Source organism: Gopherus flavomarginatus, chromosome 2 (assembly GCF_025201925.1).
Source record: "Gopherus flavomarginatus isolate rGopFla2 chromosome 2, rGopFla2.mat.asm, whole genome shotgun sequence".
Lineage (NCBI taxonomy): Eukaryota > Metazoa > Chordata > Testudines > Testudinidae > Gopherus > Gopherus flavomarginatus.
In genome coordinates, this window is record NC_066618.1 from 47,432,976 (window position 1) to 47,459,964 (window position 26,989).

Below are 26,989 nucleotides of genomic sequence, written 5' to 3' on the forward strand. Positions count from 1 at the left end.
GGAAGAGGTCTGTGCAGACTGATGTTCAAACCATGGTGTGTGTCTCAGACTGATGGGGATCAGGAACTTGGTGGAGTGTGAGCAGTGCTGGCTAAGATGTTATGCAAAGAACTATATCTAGGATAGAACCAATCTTGTAGTTTCCTGGCTGAATTTGGAATAATTTTTGAGACATACTGTTAATGCATCTTTTCTCATGAGGAAGTAGCCATGGTGAGTTCAGTATATTTTCCAGTGATTTGGGAACAGGAAATATTTATTTTTCCCTTTTTTTTTTATTTTTTGGGATTTGGTTGAGACAAGTGTTCTATAATGTGTAAAGTGGTTCAGGTCACCTGTGTTGTTACCATGTAAATGGTGATCTGAGTATTGTATCTTGAAGTTTTAGACGAGGAAAGACAAAATGTCTCCCCTCTTTAGACATCTTGTCCAATTTCCAGGGTTGGCGATTTCCCATCGAAAAACTAGTTTAGGACACAGCACTGATATATATTGGCTTAAACCCGATTTAAACTAGGAATCTGGGAAAAATAATTGAATCAGTGTCCAGCAGGTTCAGCAAGTATGGAATGTATCCAAAGTTTGAAAAGATTATCCATTCAAAACTGAGGAATAGGTTTGGTCTATTCACTGCATCAAAGTTGGTCTTTTGCTGCAGAATGCTACATGGCCAAATGGACATGGATTGGCAGTCTGAAACTGCATACTTCTGATTGCTTCATGCTTCAGGCCTGCAACTCTGCATTCTTGTCACGTTCACATAGTCAAATATTTTTGACTTTCATTTATATAATATTGAAAACTGAAATGAATCATGACGTGTAACTTACTTAAGAAAATACCAAACCAAAATACATACAGACATTTTGATGTTCAGTACTATAAATACATACATTAGTATTACACCCACTACGGTTTTACATTTTATTCATTCAACTCTAAATCTCTGAATCTACTGCTTTATGCAACCCCAATTTGAATATGTAACTAAAATTAAGTGTATTGTGCTGTGTAGTCCCAGTTAAGTCCTTTTTTATTTTAAAAACTTTTTTTCTGGGGCAGAAAAAAACAGTATTTGGCTCTGGAAAAACCACTGCTGGAAAATACCATGCCATTCACTGCTTAACCACAAGATGACCATTCCTTCCTACACTATTGTTCCTCTCTAAATTTTTGTTGTTATGTACTTCCTGAGCAGAACTGAGAGAGAAAAAGAAAAGTTTCAAGCGGAGCTCTTGATAGCCGGCATGGTTAGTGACAACTGGCAGGTAAAACCACTCAGTACATGGCCAAAGCAACTCTGACATATGAATCTGTTGTCTTCATTAGGTAACTTTGAAACACTGGTGGATTTTTTTCTTGTTATATTGAAAATTTATTGATTTATGTTACTTATTTGATGTTGCACATGCAAAAACTGAAATCTTCAATACATATATTTTTGTATTTTTTTTGAATTATGGAGATTTTAACTTTTTGGTTTTGGTGTGGAAATATGTCCAGTTGAAAATTTTCCATGTGACTATCCCAGCTTTCTCTTCAGCAGATGACATCTGTTCCTTTTGCTATATTAGTTGACTTATTTCTTAGAAACTCGGTTTGTCAATACCTAGTTCCTATCCATCCACTTTTGAACTGCAAGACTCAGATCTCTTTTTATTACTAAATAAGTGGCTGTTTTTGGTGAAGAGAACACAAATAAATACAATCTGTGAACTTGAAAAGACATTTATATTGCCCTAGTTTAAAATCTTATTGTGTTTATAATTTTGTGAGATCAAAAAGAACTAATTTCAGTGGGCGTCTGTAAAATAGAGATTTTTACATCATTTCGTAGGTTTAAGAGGTAAACAGCATATTGGGCATTAGTTTTAGCAGATGCTACATTTGAGTATGCAGTTCCTTGGATAATGGTGATTCATCAGTATAATCCTTGGATCCTGATGTTCTTTGTACTTAGATGTTTTACTTGAACCAAAATGCCACTTTCACTGTACTTATTAAAGAAAATTTCTGATGATCATCTCCATCAGTTGATGGTTGGAAGTAAGTGGCCATAGAAAAAGAACCCAGACATAGTGGTCAGAATATACTGCTGTTGTTAACAAAAACTTGATTAATGCTTATTTGACATTAGTGACAGTAAAGCATAACGTATCAGTAACAGAGTGATTCTATATAGTGTCACAGATCCACAGGTCCAGTGCTCTTGAACAGCTCTGGAACAGTCCCTGCAAGGACCCCACCCCTTTAAGGTTACACACTTTCACTAGGGTAAGCTACTTAGCTTCATTGCCTCGTGGGACTGAACCTCTGAGCTGTCAGCATCCCTGATTCACACTGTGAGCTCCCTTCAGTGTGTCCACCTGAGTTGGACACTTGGGAGCAGGGTAGATTTCATTTAAATCAAATTGATTTAAATAATGATTTAAATCACTAGTCAGGAAGACTCGATTTAATCATAGATTTCTACATAAAAGTGCATTCTTGTTGGTTGTTAAAACCTTTACACACATTTTTTTACACCTCAGAGATAGATGTAGGTTTCATTTTTAGAAGGTACACACTATACATTTTTAAAGTGATTTATTTTGAAAACTTTTCAGATTAGTTTTACAGCTGTATCAGAAAACGAATGATTTTTTTAATTATTTCATTTACCAAAGGTAATTGAAGCAGTTCACCTCGCAATGACTTCATAAATATCTATCTCCAATTCAACAGGTTAATCATTAATATTTGGAGGATTTTCTTGCCATGCTGTATTAGTACAAGAACATCACCAGACAGACATTTAAATTATTTTATTTAACTAAACAACAACGTTATGTATTCTGGATTTTTTTTCTTCACCAACAAACTTATACTTTTTTAACAAAACGAGCATATGAATTTAGTTAAATATTTACGTTTTTTAAAATCAAGTTTGTTTTTGTTAAAGTTGTTTTTAACTAAAATAGTTAAATGAAATATTTATTTTTTAAAAACAAAAATTATATCATCTATGTCGGCCAAGTCAACATGAGAAACTTAAAATATTGACTTCTGCAGCTAACTCCGTTGTCTTCACCTTCATTTTCCTGTTGGTTCAGAATCTGGAAAAGAAAAACAAACTTTCCTACTTTTTCAGGCCCCCAATGATTTCTCAGTTTGGAATGAATTAGTCCAAAGGAAGAAAATATTCTTTCTATACTAGCAGAAGAAGCTACTACTGTTAAAAGTGAGATTATTACTTCAACAGTCTCTGAATCCAAGTGATTAAGTGACTTCCACCAGTTCACTGGTGTCACTTTCTTTAAAACATCATGAGCAAACATATTTCTTGAATGGTTCACCCTTAGCTCTTAAGTTTATTATAGTTGGCATTATGAAGGAATGATTGCTGGATATCCATGTCATAGCCAGCTCCTCTTCTTCAGCAGTTAAGGTTTGACCCTAGTACCAAGTACGGAGAATATTTGCAAGAAAATGAGCTGGAGATAGTGCTTGTCCCATTCATTTTTTTAATGCTTGTAATTTAACTCTGTCATTGCATATTTCTCTTATTAAGATCTCACTCAGTTCCTTCCAAATTTCAACAGCATCAGCAATAAAACAGCTATTTTCCCTGCATTTTGTGCAAGGCTACTGATATAGGCTTCAGGGTGTCCAAGATTTCTCTTAAGCCCAAAGTTGAGAACTTTGACTGTGACGGTACCATATATATTTTTCATGATTTTGTTCACAAATTGTCATCCGATTAGGCCAGTTCTTGATATAGTGCTCAAAACAGTCCACTACTGAGTCCATTGTGCATCTTGTGGGAGAGTTAACTTGGTTTCTGCCATTTTTTTTCAGAACAGCTGCTGCTGCAAAGTGGTTATTACGGAACTATTTCGCAATGTTAACATTAGCCTTTATTTCTGGAACAGAAATAAAGTCTTTGACTAGAAGGTGCATCAAATGAGCACTGCAACTGTATGTTATTAGCTTGGGACTCTCTCTTCTAAATAATTTCTTCTCATCTTGGATACATTTGAAGCATTGTCTGCAACCAAGCTGCGTACTAGACATTTGAAATTTTTTTCACAGTTTGTTATAGCTTTTACTGCTACTTCTTGTAAGTATTCTGCTGTATGTGCATTTCCTAATGTATCAATTGTTTCTGTAAGGAAGACATTCCCTTCTTCTGTTGTCACAAAAGCACTTACAACAGGATCATTGTGGATATTGCTCCACCCATCAAGACTTAGGTTAACAATTTTATCCTCTAGACTTTTTGTACACTGCTCAATTTCTCTTTCATACACTTTATCCAGCAGTTTGCCTTTGACATCTGCTCTTTTGGGTGGACTATATCCTGGTCTTAATAATTGAACCATGTTAATGAAGTGTGGGTTATTTTCCACTACATGCATCCGGTGAAGTGGGCTGTGGCCCACGAAAGCTTATGCTCAAATACAGTGTTAGTCTCCAAGGTGCCACAAGTACTCCTGTTTTTTTTTTTGTTTGTTTGTTTGTTTTTTTACAGAGTTTGTTGCATAAATAAACTGGGCAATTTTTTCATCAATTACCTCTTTTTGTAATCTGCTAGTTCTTATCACAAACTTTTCTGTGGTTGTTTCTGGATGATGGAAATGGTTTGTTTTTTTTCTTTTTGCTACAGGTGCTATACTGTGGCTATGTGATATACATGATGTGACTGAAATGCTATCATTGGCAGATAACTGAAACTATAGAAAATGATGGTGATCTTGAAGGTGGATAGTCTTCAGAATCTTGTATGTTGAGGATGGATTCTCCTGAACAAAATAAGTCAATGCAATTATTTAATTATTATTACCATACTGCTCATTTAGTATTACTCATTTCATTCACTGACACTCAGTACTACTTTAAAGGTGAAATTGTAGAAGGAAGATCTGTCTCTTTCTGCTATTTATTTTTTATCACAACTGCATCTAAAATGATTGTACCGTAGAGTAACAACTATATTTTTTGCTCAAACATGAGAATTCAAGAATAATCTAGAAGGAAGACTGGCAGTCCTTAAGAAAGAAGTATGAAATAAAAAAGTTTACCAGCTTAAAGATCCTGCATGTTCAGACATGTTCCTTTCATCATCTTCAACACAGCTTCCTCCTGAGAAGGAACACTTCTCATTATGTTGTTTCATTCGGGCAACCAGGCCTTGTATTTCTTTGCTGCACTGTTTGCATTTTGCACGCATGCCTGTCTTACCCACAGGTAGAAGAACGTCATTAAAATATTCCCAAACTGGGTCTCTTTTACAGCCTGCTGCCATTATAGGTTTTCCCTTCTAGTGAGAGAATGGTATGGTGGATCTTAAATCAGTGAAGGCTGCACTCTGAAAGACCTCGTTTTCTGGAATATGTTGCTCAAACAGTTTCACTTTTATTTCTACTGCCTGTCCCTCCCTTCTCACATTTATCTCCAGATTTCAATGCTTGTCCAGCTCTATTCCTCCCCCAACAACTTTCTATTCATCGAACTTTTTGAAACGTTGCACTTTTAGAGAGAAGTAAGGGATTGACTCTATGTACACAAATTTGCAGAGGGACAACAGGGTTGAGGTCTACTATTTCTCACCTCTATGTATTAAATTTATTTATTTAAAAACATTTTTGCTGTTAATAAGCATGTTATCTCTGGAGACACAAATCCGCAGTTTGAGAACTGCAAAACTAAGCCTCTCTGATGGTATCTTCTAGACTGAGCACTGAGTCCCATTGGGTAGATAAAAAAAATTAACCTAAATAATCTATACAGAAGCTCCTGGAACGGCATAAGATTGGGTCCCTAATCCATGATCTATTGGAACTCATTTACATAACTTTTCTTAAACATACATGAATTTATTGTCTCATACTATAGAATTAGAATTTATAATACCTATTCCATGATGAGAGATCTTTGAGCTATTAATGTATCTTAATTAAAACTATCTTAAGGTAGGTTTTTTCCCTCAAAAAGCATTTTATAAAAAAAATTTTTTTTAAATCGATTTTTATTCACCCTGTTATTCACTCATTTTCTATTTATCTTAATATCTTCTTTTTCTCAATTAATTTTAATCAAACATTCACTGTAAATGTTGAATAAAGTCAGTGACATCGTACAGCTTTGGCTCACTCCTCTCTTGAAAATCTCAAAGATCATCTCCCATTATAATCACCATCTGATTCCAGTATAATTGTTTCATTACTTGGAGTTTGTACTCCTGAAGTGCTGCAGATCTTTATATATTGAACAGCTCATAGTAGCAGATTCTGTCAAATTCTTCTTGGAAGACAGTGAAACACAAGTTACTGTTTTCCCTGTTTCAATTGATCTTTCTAATATGAGCTTCAGGGTTACAATGGCGTTTACTACCTTTCCACAGTTAAAGCTGTATTGTTCACATATTTTCTTATAAAATTTTCTTTGTATTTGGTCTTGAACAACTTGCAAAAACGTCCAAAAGGCATACGATACTAGCTTGCTTGTTCTGTAGAATCTTTACAATCTGTTGTGGTATTCATTTGGGGGATTTGGATACACAGTGAGGTTGTAAAATCTGGCAATTCTCCTTTCTCAAACATATTCTAAATTACCTCTAAAAGGGCTTTCAAGCATTCATCCCTTATGCTTTTTAACAATTCAGCCAGTATTCCATCACAACCATGTGCTTTTCCATGCTGATACTTCATTAGTTAGAGAAGTCTTAATATATAACTAGTTAGGTGTCTAAATTTTCAATACTATTAGAAATACAAAACATGTAGTTAGCAAAATTTGATAACTTAAAAAATGTAATTTCTGTATACTTGTTTTTTCTTGACATTTAAAAATGAAATAGTATAAACTGGTAGAGCAATACTGATCAAAGGGGCAGATTCTTCAGTCTTTAAGCAATCAATGGCCTTCATCAGTAGTCCTTCTAAATCAGAATTAGTGGCCTGATAACATGCATGAATCTAGGGGTGCGTCCACACTACCCTCCAGATCCGTGGGTAGCAATCGATCTATTGGGGATCGATATATCATGTCTCGTCTAGACACGATAAATCAATCTCCGAACGCACTCCCGTTGACTCCAGAACTCCACCAAGGCAAGAAGAGGAAGCAGATTCAACGGGAGAGCCGCGGCTGTCAATCCTGCATCATGAGGATGGGAGGTAAGTTGAAATAAGATATGTCGACTTCAGCTACGCTATTCCCATAGCTGAAGTTGCATATCTTACATCGACCCCTGTCCCCCAGTGTAGACCAGGCCTATGAGATCATTCTGATTTGTCTAACGGGGTCATGAGTTTCTGAGGCAATACTATGTTTAACTATTGCATTCCCCTTCTTCTCATACCTGAGCTTAACTCTTTGCTGAAGTTCAGGACAGACTTTTCAAGACTTTTTCAGAAAGCAGTACGCAGAGTTAAAACCTCAGGGTTATTGTATGTAAACCCTTGAAAAGTAGGTGCTAATTGTACCCAGTCAACTTCAAAGAGCAATTACCACAGTTTTAGGGCATGTCTACACTACAAAATTGTTGACCTAAATTATGTCAGCATACAGCTGCTGCAGTAATTAAATCCCTTTTGCTTGTCCACGCGATGCCCTTGTGTCAGCAGTGTGCGTCCTCACCAGGAGTGCTTGCGCTGCTTGTACTGTCAGTGTGGGGCATTGTGGGATGGCTTCTGAGAGCAACACAGTGTCTACACTGACACCACATTGACCTTACTACATTAACACTCTGCCTCTTGTGGAGTTATTGATTTGGAGTCATGGGGCACTTACACAGCGGAAAAGGAATTTTAGTATAGATGCTTACATTGTTAAGTTGAGGTAAGCTGCCTTGTATTGACCTGACTCTGTACTGTAGTGTAGATCTGAGTAAATGTTTAATGTATATGGAAAGCATTATAAATATTGTAAAACATTGTAAATAGTTTAGAGTACTTGAAATACTCTGAACAACTTTTAAATAAATGCTAATAGACAGCAAATCTACTGGTGTTCATCATACAGACTTCCTTGCCTTTGTAGCTATTACATATTTAAATACAAGTTTTCAACATAACGTTTACACTTCTCCTCTCTCTCCCTCTTCTCCTTTTTCCTTTTCTCAAACTTTTCAGAGTTTGCAAGGAATGCTAGCATTTCAGATCTTTCAAACACTTCAGAACCTTGTCAGCAAACAGTCTGGGATCTTCACAGCTAGCAGCATTCCAGTGCTTGGGTTAGACAGAAATATGTAGCCTGTAACAACGTACAGGTATTGGGATCAGCATATAAAATTTCCATTCACTGAATTTCTATAAGGCAACTATCTCCCCAGAAGGCCAGCTAAGTCAGGTAAGAATGTATAAACTCTTGCCTCATTTAGCTCTGCCCCCGTTCTCTCTCGGATCGTGAAGGAATCCCAGTTTGAAGCAGTTAGTGAATAGTTAAAACAAGTTCCATAGTTTGTGTAGCCTCTAGAGGTGACAAATGCTCTTCTCCCAGCTCTTCTTCTAAGTCCAAAAAACACATCACAGTGGAACAGTAATTAGCTATATCCATATTGGAACAGATATTTCAACCCAGCCCTCACATCAGACACATCTCCTGGTCTTGCATTAATCAGCCTCTGAGTCCACATGGCTGTATTTAACTCCTATATTTATAACCTTTCCCTCCCAACCTCTGATTCTCTGCTCTCAGCTGGTGACTATGTGTGGGAGCTGCAAGAAACCTAGCTCACAATGAAATCTTTCCAAACAGCTGCAGAAACAGCTACTCAACATAGAACTAAAATCTCTATTCTCCCCACTGTTTGGCCCAAAGAAAATCAGACAAAGTGAAATGTTGCAGTATAAAGCATGTGGGTTACAATAGCCATAATATAAGCATAAAAAGAAAAATGCTGCTTTAAAAGTCAGACTTGCTGATAGTTTCCATAGATGTAGCTATGATTTTAATGATGAGAAAATCTGCCTTGCAGGCAGGATGTAATAAAATACTCTTATGGCTCTGATAATACAAAATGAAATTAAAATTCTTTCATAAACGTTTGCATGCCTTGAATTACACAGAGGGAAATAGGCTAATATTGATACTCTTTAATTATTTGATTTAAAACTTTGAACCATGCACCCCTCCAACTGCATGCTTCAGACAGTCATGGAATGGCACCAGCAGGGGCTATGCTTCATGGTGGCGTTGCCTACCCAAACTGCAAGCCTTGGGCAGGCAGAAGCTGCACATCGCAGTGGGACAGCTGATAACGGTAATCAGCTGCCCCACTGTGAAGTGCAGCTGCTGCAGCACCACTCTGCACCTGTCCAAGACTTGCAGTTTGGAGGGGAGGGGAACACTGCCCCCTGCTTCCCCAAACTATGCCCGTGTTTAAAAATAGGAGTGCCTAGCCCCAGGCCCCCCCCACCATTTCGGTGCCATTACTTGGTGGCTCATTCTATGTCCTTAATTATTAAATCCTGTGGAAGATCATTGTGGAGGAGACAATAATTAAAATCTGTTGGCTGTTTTCCTTTTTTCCGGCTTTTAACCAACTCATACTTAGTTTTCAGAATCAATCTTTAATAGTTGATGAACCTCTGAAAATACTTCTTATGGATTTGTTTTTACTTTTTTATTGGATATTGGTAAAACTTTCTGATTATAAACCAATATCAGTATTCTCAGTGTGGGAGTTAAGCTATTAGCTTCTGATAAGTGCTTGAAATGTTTGATGCCTCTTCACTGTTCTCTAAAGGGTGATCTGTGCTCTCATATTAGAACAATAAAATAATCAAGCTCCATTTCAATCTCCAAGGTCTCTGGCACAGTTTTCATCTGAACAGTGTGTGAATCAGAACCCAGGCTGCCACCTCTTTGTGGATTTGAAATATTGGTATTGCTGCATATGCTGTTAAATTTACAGATTAATTTATATGGGGGAAAGTAACTGAGTTCAAGGTGCTGTGGGAATGATAGTTGAGTACTTCTTGATTTTTAGGAAAATTTCTAATTAAGATTTTAATTTTAGCCATAGCAGTGTACAGGTTTCTCTTTACCCACGCTTTGCTCCTTTTGTACTCTGTGATTGTGAGGGATCATGGGCCTCAAATCCGTGCTGAGGGTCCCCAAGGAATTCTCAGACCCTGGCTGCCACCCAACAGCTCCCCTGAACAAGTGGAGTAGGGGGTTAGTGAAGGTGTAACTCATAAAGCGTTCCCACCCATGAAGCTCCTGATTGGGGGAGACATCCAGCCCCACCAGTCGGCTGAGATGCACTGCTTAAACCAGTAGAAGGCACAGCAAGTTGTCTGAGCAACTAAGTGAATCCCTGGCTTGCTGCTGATCTGGACCATCTGTACTTGCCCTACTCCTGAGACCTGCCTCCCAGCCTGTTCCTGCTTTCCTTATCTCAGATTCCTATCTGTTCTCAGTTCCTATTTCATTCCAGGCTCCTGCTCCTACGCTCTGCACCTGATGCTGACTCTGGCTTCGACCCGTGACTTGGCATCTGACTCTTTCTCCCACTCTGATATTTAGCTTGATGCCTGGCTATAGCTCTGACCTTGGCTTGGACCTGTCTCTGACCCTGACTCTAGTTCCAGGCTCCGGACTCTGACCATTAGGCCTGACCAACCATGCCTTGATCCTTCTAGTGATTTCATACCAATCCACTCTCAGAATGTTTACATCAGCTGTGACATCCACCATCGCTCAGACAGACGTAGTGCTTTTAGGAGCCATAGAGGAGTGCAACCATTGTGCTACCCTTGACAAGGATGCAGTGTAGACCTACCGCAGTGGTGGCTGATGTTTCTGGTCAACACTGGGGAGTGGAACCATGTTCCTTTGGAGAGGCTATTGCCCCCGAGGATGCTAGCCTCATACTGTCCTTATGCACTCTCTGAGCATAAGAACCGGAATTATGTCTGACTCTCATTCAGGAGTACAAGATAGATGTAGGGACACAATCTGTCTTGCACTATGTGTGTATTATTGACTAATCAAAGCAGAATTTTTTTTTCAAAAAAAAGCTTTTTAAAAAACTGCGTACTCTATTAGAATATTTGGTGTCATTGATCTTCAACTGATGGTGGAAAGCGGTGAAACTGATCATCCAGTTGTGAATTTTTCATCTGAACTAATCTAAATAATCAGGAGTCTTCTTTCAGTAAAGAACACTACTCTACAGCCAAAATGCTTCTGAAATAAATGTAGTCCAACTTTACTAATTCTGGGTCACTGAGAATGAAAATGATGCTTAAAATTGTTGATTGGCTCTAGTTTTCAAGATATGCTATTGGGTCCGTATATACGACACTTGACTTGGGAATGGCGGAGAATAAGTGAGTTATAAAGGGAAGGGATCTCAATTTGAACCAGAAATGACTAAAATACATCTTTGACTGGATCTATGAATAAATCTATGACTGGGTTTGGACAGTACTTGCTTTTTAGGCAAAACAATGAATGATGCAATCTGAAGCTGGTATTGTATCATACATGATATGAATTGTATCATGTTATTCCTAGAAGTCATGGATGATGCAATCATAACGAAGCTTACATCACTCTGCTGAACAAATTGCCCTATATCAGCTCTAGAAATCATAGAGTGTCGTGGTCTCTTATTTGTCAGTGTTTGATTTTGCAAAGGGACACATTTCTGTTTAGCCAAAGTGAGCAGAGATGCCTCGTACTTGTGTGAACAGTGCAGATAACTTCTGCTATGTTTGTGGTGAAGTGACTTTTGCATCACAAAAGCGCAGTATAACCACTATGGTTAAGAAAGCCTATCACCTTTCTTTTGGCTGCAAAATTGGAGATCAGGACAAGAGGTGGGCCCCACACATATGCTGCAACACTTGTGCAACAAATCTTCGCCAGTGGTTGAACAGGAAAAGGAAATCTGTGCCTTTTGCAGTGCCAATGATTTGGAGAGAGCCAACAGATCATACCAGTAATTGTTACTTCTGCATGGTGCCTCCAGTTGGGAAAGGTGTGTCAAAGAAGAAAAAGTGGACTGTGCATTATCCAAACATTCCATCAGCTATACGCCCAGTACCCCAAGGAGAAGGACTGCCAGTTCCTGATGCACCCGAGTCATTCTCACTTGAGTCAGACGAGGAAGAGGATGAAACTTCTGGTCCTGAACCATCAATGTCACAGGACCCACATTCTCTCCCATCCTCCTCCTCTGAACCACACCTCCTAACACACGATGAACTGAATGACCTTGTCAGGGATTTGGAACTACCCAAGAGTAAGGCAGAGCTGTTGGGCTCCAGACTACAGCAGTGGAATCTCCTGGCAGGTTATCAGGGCAAATGGAGCCCATCAATGCTTGCAGACTATTGCTGGACAGTGACAAGAGATGCTCCATTTAATGAATACAAGAGACAAGCCAAGAAGCGCTGCGTAGACACTGAATAGGACTAAACTATGTACATAATAATTTTTTGCCTTTTGTTTCATAATAAATTTTATTTATATAACCCTTTTGCTGATTTTTCAAGTGTTACATAAACAGGACAGGTGAAATATTATCATGTGAAGCAACCATAAACACTTGAAAAGACCTAGGTTTACAATTTGATTAAAACTCTACTATCTACACAATATACATAGACATAAAATGTAAAAACATAAATATCTTAGAAACAGTAGCCTATCAGTTGTTTTAATTGTCATATTTAAATTCAGCACATCGAAATACATAATAAATATCACATTTTATCTCTGAAGCAGACGACTTCTCAAAAATTGTAGATCAGTGGAATTAAACAGAGCAGAACTTTTCAACTGCTCACCTTAAATAACTCCTATTTTAGAATTTTACAACTAAAATAAGATTTTGCTAGAAACATTCTTGGTATAAAAATTTCATTTTGCCAATGCAAATAGAGCATTTAGGGAGGAAAATTATTCTTTTTGTATACAGTATTCTATATTCTACTGTCTTCATCAGTTATAAAAAGGCTTAAACTGTTTCCACATGTGGAATTTTTATAGAGTAGCACATATTTTCTGACTTGAATTGTGCTATTTACATAGTAGTTTGCTGTTGAGATTACTTTTATAATAGCTTCTTGCCACAAAATGCAATGGCTGTTGTTGCATAGATGATGGGTTGCATAGATGATGGGTCATTCTTCATACTTTTGGTAGTAGGTCAAGTGAGGCTCAGAGACAAGGTGGATGAGGTAATCTCTCATTGGACCAATTTCTGTTAGTGAAAGAGACAGGGTTCTGAGCTACACAGAGCTCTTCTTCTGGCTATTATTTTAGAAAGCTACAGATAAAAATTGCATAATGTTTTTGACCTTGGATATTTTGTCTCAAACTAAACAAAATTCCATTTGAATTACAAATATGAAATACTAACACAGGTTCAGCTTAGACACTGTTGAGTGACTGAATTCTGTTGACTAACCCTCTTAGGTACTGGAACCTTGTAGGAAGGTGCTGATTGATAAATGGTTAACAAGCCATTTGCCATAATGAATTACCTCCCCTCTGGAAATAAGGGCATGACTTTTTTAACAGAAGGAGTTAGTCTGAAACAGAAATGTCTTTGCAGCAAAACTCTAGGAACAGCCACGATTAGCGAGAAAGTACAGACTGAATATTGTATTTTTGTTATGAGTTAAAGCCATAAAGCCAAACTGCAGAGATGGGGTAAATTTGGATTAAATACAGAAGGTCTGATATTTCACTGACAGAAGCATAAATCAGAAGTAATTGTACTGAAGTTAGTGGAATTACAAGATATAAAACTGGAAAAATTGAGTAGAATCCAGCTCAGTAACAGCAGATTTTCCTCAGAGCAGAGTGGAAAGTCCACTTATGTCAGGGAAGTTTGGACCAGGGTTCAGATATGTGTATAAGTAACTTGATAAGCGATTCATTTCAGGTGACATCAAATCTCAACATGTTAAGAATAAGTTTCTGATAAACAGAAGTTTATTTAACATCTAGCCAACATTTTCAGGAGAAAACTGCCATCCTGCATACAGATTCAGTTTTACTTGTGACTGACATTTACAAACTGTGAGTACATTTATTTTTAAATGGGTGAAGAATGCAGTAATGAGAGGGAATCAGAATAGCTATGCTGAAGTTGCAACAAGTTCTAGATATAGTAAAACATAAACAATTTTCTTTTAAAACCAAAACTCAGACCAACTTGAATTTATACTGTACTATCTGAACAGTGTTCTTTTGCCAATTATTTCTCATCTGAAGATCTACCTACTGTATGTAAAATGAAATTTTAAAAAATGGTGACTCATGAAATATTCGAGAAACCTGAGGTTTATGAGCAATCAAAACTCTCTCGTACAAAAGTAATTGAGACCAGCAAAGCCACAGAGATGAGGATTCAGTCTCCCCCTCTTTTCAACAGTTTGCATCAGAACACCGCAAGCCCTGTGTCAGAGGGGTCTGTGACCACCATAAAAGGCTTGTCAAAGTCTGAGCTTACCAGAACTGAGTCTGTACTTACGGCTTTGTTCTGTTCTCAGAAGGCCCGCTGACACTGTTTAGACCAGGCAATCTTGTCTGGTTTACTCTTTTTACATAAATCAGTGAAGAGAGCAGTCAGGGGACTAAAGTACAGGATGGATCTCCAGTAATATCTTACCATCCCAGTAAAGATTTGTACTTTTCACTTGTCTGAGGAGTGGGCCAATTTTTAGTAACCTCAATTTTTTTTGCAGGTTCTGGTTTTATACAGCCACTCCCTACTCTGTGGTTGAGATAGACTTCATCTGCAATCCCTGTCTTGCATTTCTCCACCTTTACAGTCAGGCCTGCTGTCTGACTGCTGCGAAGTACCCTCCTTATGTGGGTCATATGCTCTCCCCAAATGTGACAGAAAATACAAATATCTGTATATGGCAAATTCCTTTGTCCCATATAGTAATCAATCTTCCAGCTGCTGGAGGGAAGTTGGGGCCCCCTTGGGGCCAAAAGGAAGGACAAGTAATTCAGAGAGTCCTATTAAGGTAAATGCGGATTTGAGCTGGGAATCTGAGTCCAAAAGCACCTGCCAATATAACTTTTGGTGAGGTCTCCAGGCTCTGGGCTGTTTTCCCAGTAACCCTGAAGGGTGAACTTTTAGTTCGAGCGTTGGTTCCGTTCCCATCTCCATCCAGGGGACAGCAAGTGAGATACACCTCTACCCCGATATAACACTGTCCTAGGGATCCAAAAAAACTTAACTGCGTTATATCGAACTTGCTTTGATCTGCTGGTTTGCGCAGCCCCACCACCTCAAAGCGCTGCTTTACCACGTTATATCCGAATTTGTGTTAATCGGGGTTGAGGTGTATATCCAAGCTTACTGGAAAATACCTAGTGATAAGCCTGCAGCACACCCCTGTTCTCTGCTTGCTGGGTGGAGATTTAAGTGATATGATATGGTTATGGAGTCCAGGGACAGGATGGTCCCAGATTTAGAGGGGATCCTCTCCCTCCCAGTCCTTGCCCACAGCCAGGACAAGATTTTTTTTTTTTTGTCATCATATGCTTTCATCATGTTCACATGATACACTTGGTCCCAGTGTGAGCAAGTAGACAGTACCACCACATAGTTTAACTCACTGAATTTGATTATTTTAAAGGGCCCTTCGAGTTTTTGTCTGCACTAGAATGAGCACTATAACTTGGTCTCCTGTACTATATGTCTGACAACATGCAGTGCCTACATACTAGATTTTCTATTTCTCCTGAGCTCTAATTAGATTTTCCCAGGCAGAACCCATGAGTTCGGTGAGCTTTTTCCAGAAGGCCAACATGTACTACTTAGACTCACCTGCAAGAGAGAGTCCACTGTATGTTTCCACTCTGCCCTCATTAGATCCAGAGGGCCTTGTACCCTCCTTCCATAGTGTAGTTCAAAAGGGGAAAATCCTGTGGTTTCTTGGGGAACTTCGCGATACGCAAACATCAAGTAAGGTAAACATTTATCCCAGTCACTGGGGTGTTGGTCCATAAACATTTTTCAACATAATTTTAAGGATTCAATTAATTTCTTAATTAGCCTGTTAGGCTGAAGGTGGCAGCATAGCTGCTGACTCCATGGGTGCTCTGTGGCTGGAGCACCCATGGGGAAAAAAATGGTGGGTGCTGAGCACCCTCTGGCTGCCCCCTACCAGAACCTCCTCTTCCCTTCAGTGCCTCCTGGCCACTGACAGGCCCTACTGATCAGGCCCCGAGCAGCTCCTGCCAGCTGCAGATCAGCTGTTTTGTGGTGTCAGGAGGCGCTGGGGGACGGGGCGGGGGAGAAATGTGCTCGGGGAGGGGGTGGAATGGGGTAGGGACTTGGGGAAGGAGTAGAGTGAGGGCAGGGCCTAAGAAGAGCAGGAGGGAGTACCCCTGACAGATTAGAAACTCGGTGCCTATGGGTGGCAGGGAAATAACCGTGTTGAAACTCCATCTCTTCTCCTCCCCCATCCCACACCTGGTTCTCCCATAGTTCTTCATGCAGGGCAGACACAAAGTGTGCCCCCTAATTAGTCAAAGCCTCATGGGGAAACCTCACACAGCTGAACATTGCTAGCAAGGTGTGGGCCAACTTGTCTTCCTCTACAGAGGACAGCGCTACTGCTTCTGGGTATTGGGTGGTGGAGTCTATTACCAGAATGTATTCTCACCCACCCCCAATCTGGGTAGCTTTGGTAGGAAGCCCCATAATGCCTGTAGTGACCCTCAAGGGAATCAAGGCAGCCTAGCCCTTATCCTAGCCTTTTCCCCAACCTCTGGAATGAATCACAGGGCTTACAATATTGTTGCACTACTTCAAGAACTCCTGTCCAGAAGAAATGCTGTAGTGAGTGCTGTTTGGTGCATTGTATTCCTGTGTGCCCTGTGTAGGGTATACATTGGCCAAGCTGAGCAGCTTAATATGATATTTTTGGCATACCACTGATTGTCTCTTTATTCTCCATTGCTCAACATTTCCAGGGGGCATTCACACTATAGAGCAGCCCCTGATCCCAGAGAAACCATTCTACGTGCCCTCCTGTCATGGGAGTTGGCTGCATACCTAGATTTTCCCAGAGGGGCATCAGTTAATTGCTCCTGCTTGGATTCCATAACAGAGGCTGAGAGGTTTGGCTCAGTCTGATCAGTGGGGCTCACGTCCCTCCCCTCTGAGGTCAGTTTATCAGCAGGACTCTGCATCGTCTGGCTGCTGCTCAGAGATGCTTGTCAGCTTTAATCTCAGGGTTAGAACCAATGTCTGGGGCTTTCTGCTGTTGGCTCCAAGTAGCCACAGAAGTGGCTGGGCCCAGGACTCTAGGTTAGTTCCCAACAACACCTCCATTGACATTTGGGTGTGTACCCCAGCAACCTTAGGCCCCTGATTGTTATCCCATTTCAGGTACATCTGAGTCACTGAGAATTGGAAAGGAGGTCCCATTATTCGCAATGGGGAAAGTCCTTGAGGGGTCCATTTACCCCGAGTGTTCCAGAGTTATTTGTGCCCCAGTGTCCCTCCATCCCTTGGCCTTTTTCCCACCTCACCCCCATTGGGAAACAGCATTTATTCGATTCTTCTTTGGGGTCTGACAACATCAGGTTTACTCATTGGACCATCAGGGTTGGGACTTAAGTTCCCTCTAGGCCATGTGGCTGGACAGCAGGCTATAAAGGGCCACAAAGCAGGGGCCTGGAGAGGAGAGAGGTGGGTGGGCGGAGACTGAGGAGGGGAGCAAGTTGGGACGTGCAGGGCTGCCGTGGGCCTCTCTTCCATCTCTGGGAACTCACTCACTGCTGCCAGCGGGGGGAGAGGGACCCCTCCCCAAGAACTCAGTGCTGCAGGTGGGGAGAGGGCTGGGGGGAGTCCTCTGGCCCCAGCCTCATGGCAGCCTGCCTGCACCCAAAACTCCCCAGCCCTGCTCTGGAGCCCACACTGCCAGCTAGAGCCCTCACCCACCCCAAAGCTCTTGGGTCCCTCCCACACTCTGAAACCCTCATCCCTGGCCCCACCCCAGAGCCCTCACCCCCACACCACACCCCTCTGCCCCAGACCTGAGCCCCCTGCCACACCCTGAACCCCTCATCCCTGGCCCCACCCCAGTGAAATATGGATTCTACGGGCTTGGCTCCACTGGAGAGTTGCAGCGCTGGTGAGGGGGTTACAGTCCTGCAACTCACTTTGGCCACACTTGCAAAGCACAGCCAACGCTGCAACTCCCTGGTTGCAGCGCTGGCTGTACACCTGGTCTGCCTCGGGTGTAGCGATTCCAGCGCTGGTGATGCAGCGCTGGTCATCAGGTGTGGACACCAACAGCGCTTTTATTGGCCTCCGGGGTATAAGGAGGTATCCCAGCATACCTTTTCAGCCACTCTGGTAATCGTTTCACACTCCACTGCCCTGGGCTCAGCTGACCCCCCCTTTAAATGCCCCGGCAATTTTAAAAATCCCCTTCCTGTTTGCTCAGACGTGTGGAGTGCAATCAATCAATCAATCAATCAGCGACCATGCCTCCACTCCCCAAACGAGCCCCAGCATGGAACAGTTCCGAGCTGCAGGACCTCATCAGTGTTTGGGATGAGGAAGCTGTGCAATCACAGCTGCGCTGCAGCCGGAGAAATTATGATACCTATGGGCAGATATCACAGTCCTTGCTGCTAAGGGGCCGTGAACGGGACGCGTTGCAGTGCAGGGTAAAAATAAAGGAGCTGCGTAGTGCCTATTGCAAAGCCTGTGAGGGAAATCGCCGCTCAGGAGCTGCCCCCACGACCTGCCGTTTTTACAAGGAGCTGGATGCCATACTTGGGTGTGACACCACTGCCAATCCGAGGAGCACGATGGAGAGTTCAGAGCAGGGAGAAGTGGGGGAGGGTGTAGAGGAAGCGGAGAGTGAGGCTACTGAGGTGGAGGGAGACACCCCGGAGTCCCAGGAGGCATGCAGCCAGGAGCTCTTCTCAAGCCAGGAGGAGGCTAGCCAGTCGCAGCAGCTGGAAGTTGTTGGTGAAGAAGAAGCAGAGGAGCGTGTTCCGGGTAAGCAGATTTTATGTTTTGGGAGAGGAGGGTTGGGGTTATGGCTGCCTGCCTGCATGCATGCCTAAACGTGGAATAGCCCATTGATTTACTCTATCACATCTCTGTAATCGGCCTCGGTAATCTCTTGAAAACTTGCAGCCAGAGTGTGAGCAATGTGCTTGCGCAAGTTTATAGGGGGAACCACCGTGGTCCTTGTCCCGGTCAGGCTAACTCGTCCGAGCCACTGTGCTGTGAGGGGTGGGGGGACCATTGCTGCACACAGGCAAGCTGCATAGGGACCAGGGCGGAATCCACATTGCTGTAGAAGATCCTCCCTCTCTTCCCAGGTAACACGCAGCAGTGATATATCTGGCAGTAGGAAACCCTGTTGAGAATGTAGGGATACTGCTCAGTGCAGGTCGGCAGCTTCGCGGTCCGCCCCCTCCTTGCAGGTCGGCAGCTTCGCGGTCCGCCCCCCCCTTGCAGGTCGGCAGCTTCGCGGTCCGCCCCCCTCCCGCAGGTCGGCAGCTTCCCGGTCCCCCCCGCCCCCTTGCAGGTCGGCAGCTTCCCGGTCCGCCCCCCCCCCCCGCAGGTCGGCAGCTTCGCGGTCCCCCCCCCCCCCCTTGCAGGTCGCCAGCTTCCTGTTCCCTCCTGTCCCCTGTGCAGGCCCCCAGCTCCCTCCTCTACCCAGTGCAGAGAAACCTCAGTGAGCCATCAGGCAGTTCCCCTTCCCAGGTGAAGTCGGGGCAGAAACACTCACCCCATTGCTCCCGTGGCCTCTCTGTGCTATGTTAGGTATGTGGAAATGATGCTACAAAAAGTCTACAAACTCCTTCACTGTGTGATAATAAACAATGTAGCCTCTGTGTATTACATGTTTCTATCTGTTTTTTTAAGTGACCTTGAATAATGCAGCCGGATCACTGCCTGCCCATCACTTGCAGAACTTGAGGAAAAATCCGCGAAAATCAAAAGAAGACTTGATCAAAGCAGTTATGAATCAGTATGCCAGAGAAAATAGGAAGACGCAGGAATGGAGAGAGAAAATGCATGAGTGGAGGCAAACACAAAGCAGGAGAAAGGAATTGGCTACCAGAAAAACCTCGAAGCAGTTGATAAGCCTTCTGGCTCGCCAAACTGACTCTTTCCAGTCTCTTGTAGCCATGCAGGCAGATCTGTACCGTGGTAACCCACACCCCTCCCAAAGCTCTCTTTCTTGTTCCCCAGTATTTGCACAAAACACCCTTCTCCAGCAGCCTGTTTCTTACTACTCCCAGCTGTCCCCAACACCTGTACGATCACCTACCAGCCCTGATAACTACAATCCTTACCCTGTGCACTCCACCCCCATGACGCTGCAGCATATTAATCCTGAAGTGCAGCAGACATTGAACAGCAATCCAAACAGGACCTATTCAAACCTCTGAATGTACAGTCCACCACCCTACCCTCCTGCCCTTTTATGTACTGTATTTTGAATAAAGGATTTCATGGCTTTTACAATAGTTTTTATTATTGCAGAAAGTGGTAAATACTGTACCCCAAGGGAAAAACGAGCACAGCAAAGGCACCAAACATTACTGTTTGCTCTCAGCATCAAATTGCTCCCTTAAGGCATCCCTAATCCTTGAAGCCCTTTGCTGGGCCCCTCTAGTAGCCCTGCTCTCTGGCTGTGCAAATTCAGCCTCTAGGCGTCGAACCTCGGAGGTCCATTCCTCACTGAATCTTTCACCCTTCCCTTCACAAATATTATGGAGGGTACAGCACGCGGATATAACAGCGGAGATGCTGCTTTCCCCCAAATCTAGCTTCCCATAAAGACAACGCCAGCGGGCTTTCAAACGGCCAAAAGCACACTCCACAGTCATTCTGCACCGGCTCAGCCTGTAGTTGAACCGGTCCTTGCTCCTGTCAAGCTTCCTTGTATACGGTTTCAGGAGCCATGGCATTAAGGGGTAAGCGGGGTCTCCAAGGATCACAGTGGGCATTTCGACGTCCCCTACTGTGATCTTGCGGTCTGGGGAAAAAGTCCCAGCCATCAGCTTCCTGAACAGGGCACTGTTCCGAAAGATGCGTGCATCATGCACCTTTCCAGGCCATCCTGAGTAAATGTCAGTGAAACACCCACGGTGATCCACAAGCGCTTGGAGAACCACGGAGAAATACCCCTTGCGATTAATGTACTCTGATGCCAGGTGGGGTGGTGCCAGAATAGGAATATGCGTCCCATCTATTGCCCCTCCACAGTTAGGGAAACCCATTTGTGCAAAGCCATCCACAATGTCCTGCACGTTCCCCAGAGTCACAGTTCTTCTTAGCAGGGTGTGATTAATGGCTGTGCAAACTTGCATCAGCACTATTCCAACGGTGGACTTTCCCACTCCAAACTGGTTCGCACCCGATCGGTAGCTGTCGAGTTGCCAGCTTCCAGATTGCAATAGCCACCCGCTTCTCCACTGGCAGGGCAGCTCTCAATCTTGTGTCCCTGTGCCGCAGGGTAGGGGCGAGCTCAGCACACAGTGCCATGAAAGTGGCTTTTCTCATCCGAAAGTTCTGCAGCCACTGCTCGTCATCCCAGGCTTGCAGGACGATGTGATCCCACCACTCAGTGCTCGTTTTCCGAGCCCAAAGGCACCGTTCCACGGTGCTGAGCACGTCTGTTACTGCCACAAGCAATTTACTGTCTTGAGCGTCAGGCAAATCAATATCATCGTCTGACTCCTCACTGTCACTTTGCAGCTGAAGGAATAGCTCCACTGCCATGCGTGATGTGCTGGCAACATTCATCAGCAAGGTCCTCAGCAGCTCGGGCTCCATATGTAACAGAAATCGCGCTGCAGACTCACAATACCGCCAAACTGCTCGGAATGTGTAGCAAAGCACCACGGGGCGTTGGAACAGGAAGCGGAAAGACCCGCACCCTTCCGTCCCCTTCCCACAAGCCAGAGCGCCAAAATGGGATGAGGTGCTCTGTAGGATAGCTGCCCACAATGCACCACTCCCAACAGCGCTGCAAGTGCTGCAAATGTGGCCACACTGCAGCGCTGGTAGCTGTCAGTGTGGCCACACTGCAGCGCTGGCCCTACACAGCTGTACAAACACAGCTGTAACTACCAGCGCTGCAGAACTGTAAGCGTAGCCATGGCCTACCTCTGTCAGCTTCTTTCCAGCTTCCCTCCCTGGCAGTCAGCTCTAAGATTTGTCCTGCCTCCTGGACCCTTTACCCAGTGGGCTAGCTGTTCCTTGCAAACCTGGACTATCATTCCTCTTCTGGACATGACTATACAGCAAGTCTACTAGCTGTGTCTTTGTCTGCTCATCAGTGTTGAGCTGCCTCTCTCCACTTAGCTCAAGTAATTGACTTTTCTTCAGCTGTTTATAAATCATTTTCCCAGTTTTTTGCTTTTCCTTTCCCCAAAAGACTGATATTTTTCACTGTGCTTTTCCCTTCTACAGTCCTTGCTTCACTGCTGTTGGCACACGTGGCAATTCACACTGTCATAGAACCCATGTTCACTCACTGCCACCATATGTATATTATTACCATTATAGCAGGGGTTCTGAAAGGGGGGGTGGGTCAGGACTCCACAGGGGGTCCTGACCCCATTACATGGGGGGCTGCGAGCTGTCTGCCTCCACCCCAAACCCTGCTTTGTATCCAGCATTTATAATGGTGTTATAAATTAAAACCATTTTTTATATATTTAAGTGGGGGTCAGACTCAGAGGCTTGCTATTTGGAATGGGTCACCAGTACGGAAGTTTGAGAATCACTGCACTATAGTAATGAGCATTTGTTTGAAAAAGACATCTGTTTGCAAACATGAAATCAGTATTTGGTTAAAAGAAGTAGTTATTCATTAGTGCTGAACTAATCTGACTAAAGATATGATTCAAAATATCTCATCGTTTTACTGCTTATCAATTTAAAAATTACTGAAGGAGAAAATATGTAAAAGCCATTCTGTTAATTCATATATATCAGTGAGGTCCCCCTTGTAATCCTCAACAAAGCAATTAGTACTAAGTATGTTACCTGAAAACTAAACATTTAGAAATCAATCACTGGAGGGTCTTTTCTAAATATTTGGTCTCGGTCTCTTACTACTACCTTGATGGCTTCCATCCAAAGCACTTATTATTTAAACTGTTTTTATTTGCTCTCCATAATAAATGGGGTCATGTTTTCATGGAAGTGAATATAGGTCCCTGCTGACCCGCCGCCTCTTCAGTTCCTTCTTACCACCAGTGATGATCATTGGAGCTGTGTGTCTCGCTTGCCTTGGCAAGTGCTTCCCCTAGTGATTGAACTTGGAGCTTTCTGTAAATATTTATTAAGTTAGTGTAAGTTAGTTAGCTAGAATTGGGGCTCCCCCCCCCCCCCCCGTTTGTCTCACCTCTTTCAGATTGGTGCATGCCTTAATCCCAAGGGTTTAGACCATGTGGGACCTACCACAAGTTCATGCCAAAGGGCGAAACCCATGACTCCTGCCTCCGTGTCTGGGGGAGGCGCATCAAACAAATCGTTGCAAGATCTGCAGAGGGTTCCTCCCAAGGATGAAAAAGGAAAGGGACTTCAGACTGAAGCAACTCCTGATGGAGGCAGCCCTCTGCACAATTTTTTTTAAGATTGATAGACAGAATTACTAAACTATCATCCTAAATTTGCTAGAAGAATGTAAAGTCTATCTCCCTTGAAAACATTGAATGCACATGTCACGCTGTCTGGAGTGACTCACAACTGTGAATGCCTACTTCAGGGCAGACTGTCAGGAACAGGGCAGATACCCCAAACTGGTGGAGTCTTCTGTAATTAGATTTCATCAGGCCTTTAACAAACGTGAACTCCTGGATCACCATACCAGTCATACCATGGAGTTGCAGACAGTCCCCTTATATTCTGCAGCCTATCTCGCCACCCAGACAAACTGAACTTTGTGATAATGGTCACTTTAACCAAAAATCAAAGCACATCAGATTTCTTCCAGTCCCAAGAAACCAGTCACTTACCCCAGATCAATTGGTACTCCAGATCTTACACCAAAGGCAATGCTGGCAGCCAATTCTATAGTAAACTAACTAAATATTTATTAGCTAAGAAAAAAGAATGAGAGTTATTGAGAGGTTGAAGCAAATAAAATATATATACAGGTGAATCACAGTTTGTAACTCCAATTCTTGGCAGTGATGTAATGAACTGCAGTTTCCCAAACGTCTTTCAGGATACCGAGATTGTCTCTGGGGATCTCTGCTTTGGATATGGTACATTCCCTGTAAGAGTCCAAACAGGATGGAGATGAATGATCTTTCTTTTAATCCATTTTTATATCTTCTTCTGACAGAAGACAAGCTGACAGTGTCTCTGCTCACGTAGACTTTTCCTTTTGACCCTGGTCATCATCACGATGCCTTTTGCTTTGGAATTAGCGTCTTCTCTGATAAAGTCCTTCATTAGCATTTCACAAAATTTCTTTGGTGGGTTATTTAGTACATGGGTATACACGATGCAAGTGTTTGCTATTACATTATAACAGGAACAGATAAGTGAAAACAGTACAAATAATATTTCACTAGTTTTCGTGAAGTTTAAACATCTGAATACATACTTATACATTACTCACTTAGGTCTATATTAATACAACCAAATTGGCCTGTGACCCTGATCTGACCTGATCTGCCAGCATCACAACAGATGCTCTTTGGAAAGAAAGACTGAAGTAAATCTGAGTAAAATGAAAAAGCAGATAGTATAAAATGTCACCTTTTCAAATATGGCAGACTAAGAGCACTTTTTACAAAAAATTCAATCTCTCCATTTTTCTTATAAGGCTGGGGGCCAATAAGGCTGGTGGCTGAAAGGAACTGGAAACTACTTTTTAACTGGCTTTCAGGTTATTTTTTCATGCCCTTACATGTCTTTCAGTGAAATTCCAAAATACAGTTATAAATTAAGTATTACTATATTTTGGGTTCTTTTGGTTCTCACAGGCTGTGAGATGAGTGAGGAGGGAGTCCGAAGGACTTCACATTAAAGCAAGCAGCAGCTGCAATGTGGGTGGACAGAGAGTTTGGCTGATTTTTGCATGTGGCTGGGCTTGGAGCTGTTGTATCTCTGCAAATGACCTTTTCAAATGCATGCAAAATTCCTGGTCCATCTCCTAGCTCCTCCCAGCTAATCCATCTTGCTTAGCGTCATACAAAGTCCTTGATTCTGCTTCACACTCCATTCCCTGCTATTATCTTTCTTTTCCCTTGAATTCACTATCTTGCTGCAGATTCCTACCAGCCACCTACAAAGACCCCATTTTCTCCCTCCCACAAATTGCCGATTGCTTATCCTCCCTTACGGATAATTATTTTTCTAGTAGGGCCCAAGGGCCTAGTCAAGTTGGGACCTCATTGTACTGGTGTAACGTACCCTAATTCTCTTCTCTCAAAACTGGATTGTAATTTTATAATCCTGCCTGTGTAAGGGGCAATGTAAAGCTGGGCAGGAACCAGATTGTGACTCCAGGAATCACAATCTATTGTTTTCCCATAGCCTCAGAAGAGAAGAAAGCTGGTGCAGATTACTTCCCCATCTGGACTGGCTCTGGGGCATGAGATTTTTGCATTGAGGGCAGGACAGAAACCAGGCTCTGCCCACTCCTGACTCTATCCCCTTCCCACTCATTTCCTTGGGAGAGGGAGTACCAGACTGGCAGCTCCTACTTAAGCCACTCATTCCTTGGAGCAAGGAGGGGCTTGTTTCTGAGACCTCTGCGTGTAAAACTTTACATATTGTGGAAGAAACTTTTCTCCATTCTTGCACTGCTAGTAGAAATTAAAGCAACCCAGGAGCACCACACAAATGAGCGATTAATAATATTTTTAGTTTTACTTCCACATTTTAGCAGCACAACTCAAGAGACTAAGATCATAACCAGTGGTTCACACCTGTGAAATATTTTTAATTTATCACTGAATTAGATAAATCAAAGTCTTGGCTAGAAGAGAGTAGCAGCCATAATGGAACTTCTCTGTTTTAACTTACTGTATCAAAATAATAAATTACATTATATACTGATTATTTTTTTTCATTTTTCCATGTAGGACTTTTCTTTTTGTTAGAGATGGAAACCCAAATAAACGAAATGTGCACAATGAGACATCTATGCACTTGCTGTGTATGGGACCGCAAATTATGATAGCTGAGGGAGCTCTTCATCCTCGCTTGGCACGACCCTCTGAAGATGACATCAGAAGAGCAGATTGTCTGCAAATGATCCTAAAATGGAAAGGAGCAAAGCTTGACCAAGGAGAATATGAAAGAGCAGCTATTGATGCAGTTGATAACAAAAAAAATACACCTTTGCATTATGCTGCTGCCTCAGGGATGAAAACCTGTGTAGAGGTAAAAAACCAGATATAAATATACAGATCTGTGGTTATATTGTGGTATTTATATATGTATTCAGCAAGGCTATTACACAAAGAAAACATTTTTAATACAAACTTAAGAATTACAAAGATTGGGAAAAGTCCATTTAGAATGCTACATTTGTAAATCTGAAAGAACAGAACAGTAAACTATCAGGTAGCCACACAAACTGAGAAGAGATCAAAGGAAAATCAAACTACATATACTTATTAAGTTAATTTTATAAGATAAACCATATAATATGAGGAAGAACCATACTAGTTATTAATAATAATAATTAATGAAAGGAATTTAATGTTAGAGAAATATGTAAGAGAAAAATGGAATAAATAGCTACCTGAGCCAAATTTTAGAAGCTTGTTTACCCTGCTCAATATGGGAAAACAGCTGTGACTGGAGGAGTTTTAACTACTCGCTCCCTGCCTCAAGAATACCTTATACGTGTGTAGCCCATAGTGTCCACCTGCTGACTGAAGAATGAACTTTACTCTCTGTGTTAGCATAACTACACTTTACCAATGAGAAAAAATTCTAATGTATGTGAAAATTCTATACAGTATTTGCCACTTATTCTGGGCACTTTTAAGACAGATCTACACTACAGCT

At 42.2% G+C, this 26,989-nt stretch overlaps 1 protein-coding gene across 10 annotated transcripts in view; it reads left to right on the plus strand.

Annotated features, from left to right (window-relative positions):
- ANKIB1 (ankyrin repeat and IBR domain containing 1) overlaps positions 1 to 26,989 on the plus strand; it is a 168,192-nt gene that overhangs the window by 54,948 nt on the left and 86,255 nt on the right. For 4 of the 10 annotated variants that reach the window (XM_050939504.1, XM_050939502.1, XM_050939505.1 and 1 more), the window contains exons 3-4: positions 14,691 to 14,978; positions 26,056 to 26,356. The exons of 1 other annotated variant lie outside the window; for it this stretch is intronic. In XM_050939504.1, the coding sequence (XP_050795461.1) occupies positions 14,691 to 14,978; positions 26,056 to 26,356 (589 nt within the window). Of the gene's footprint in view, positions 1 to 4,645; positions 4,761 to 13,933; positions 14,023 to 14,690; positions 14,979 to 26,055; positions 26,357 to 26,989 lie in introns of those variants that run through there. 5 more of the 10 variants (XM_050939506.1, XM_050939507.1, XM_050939509.1 and 2 more) reach the window with 3 other exon arrangements.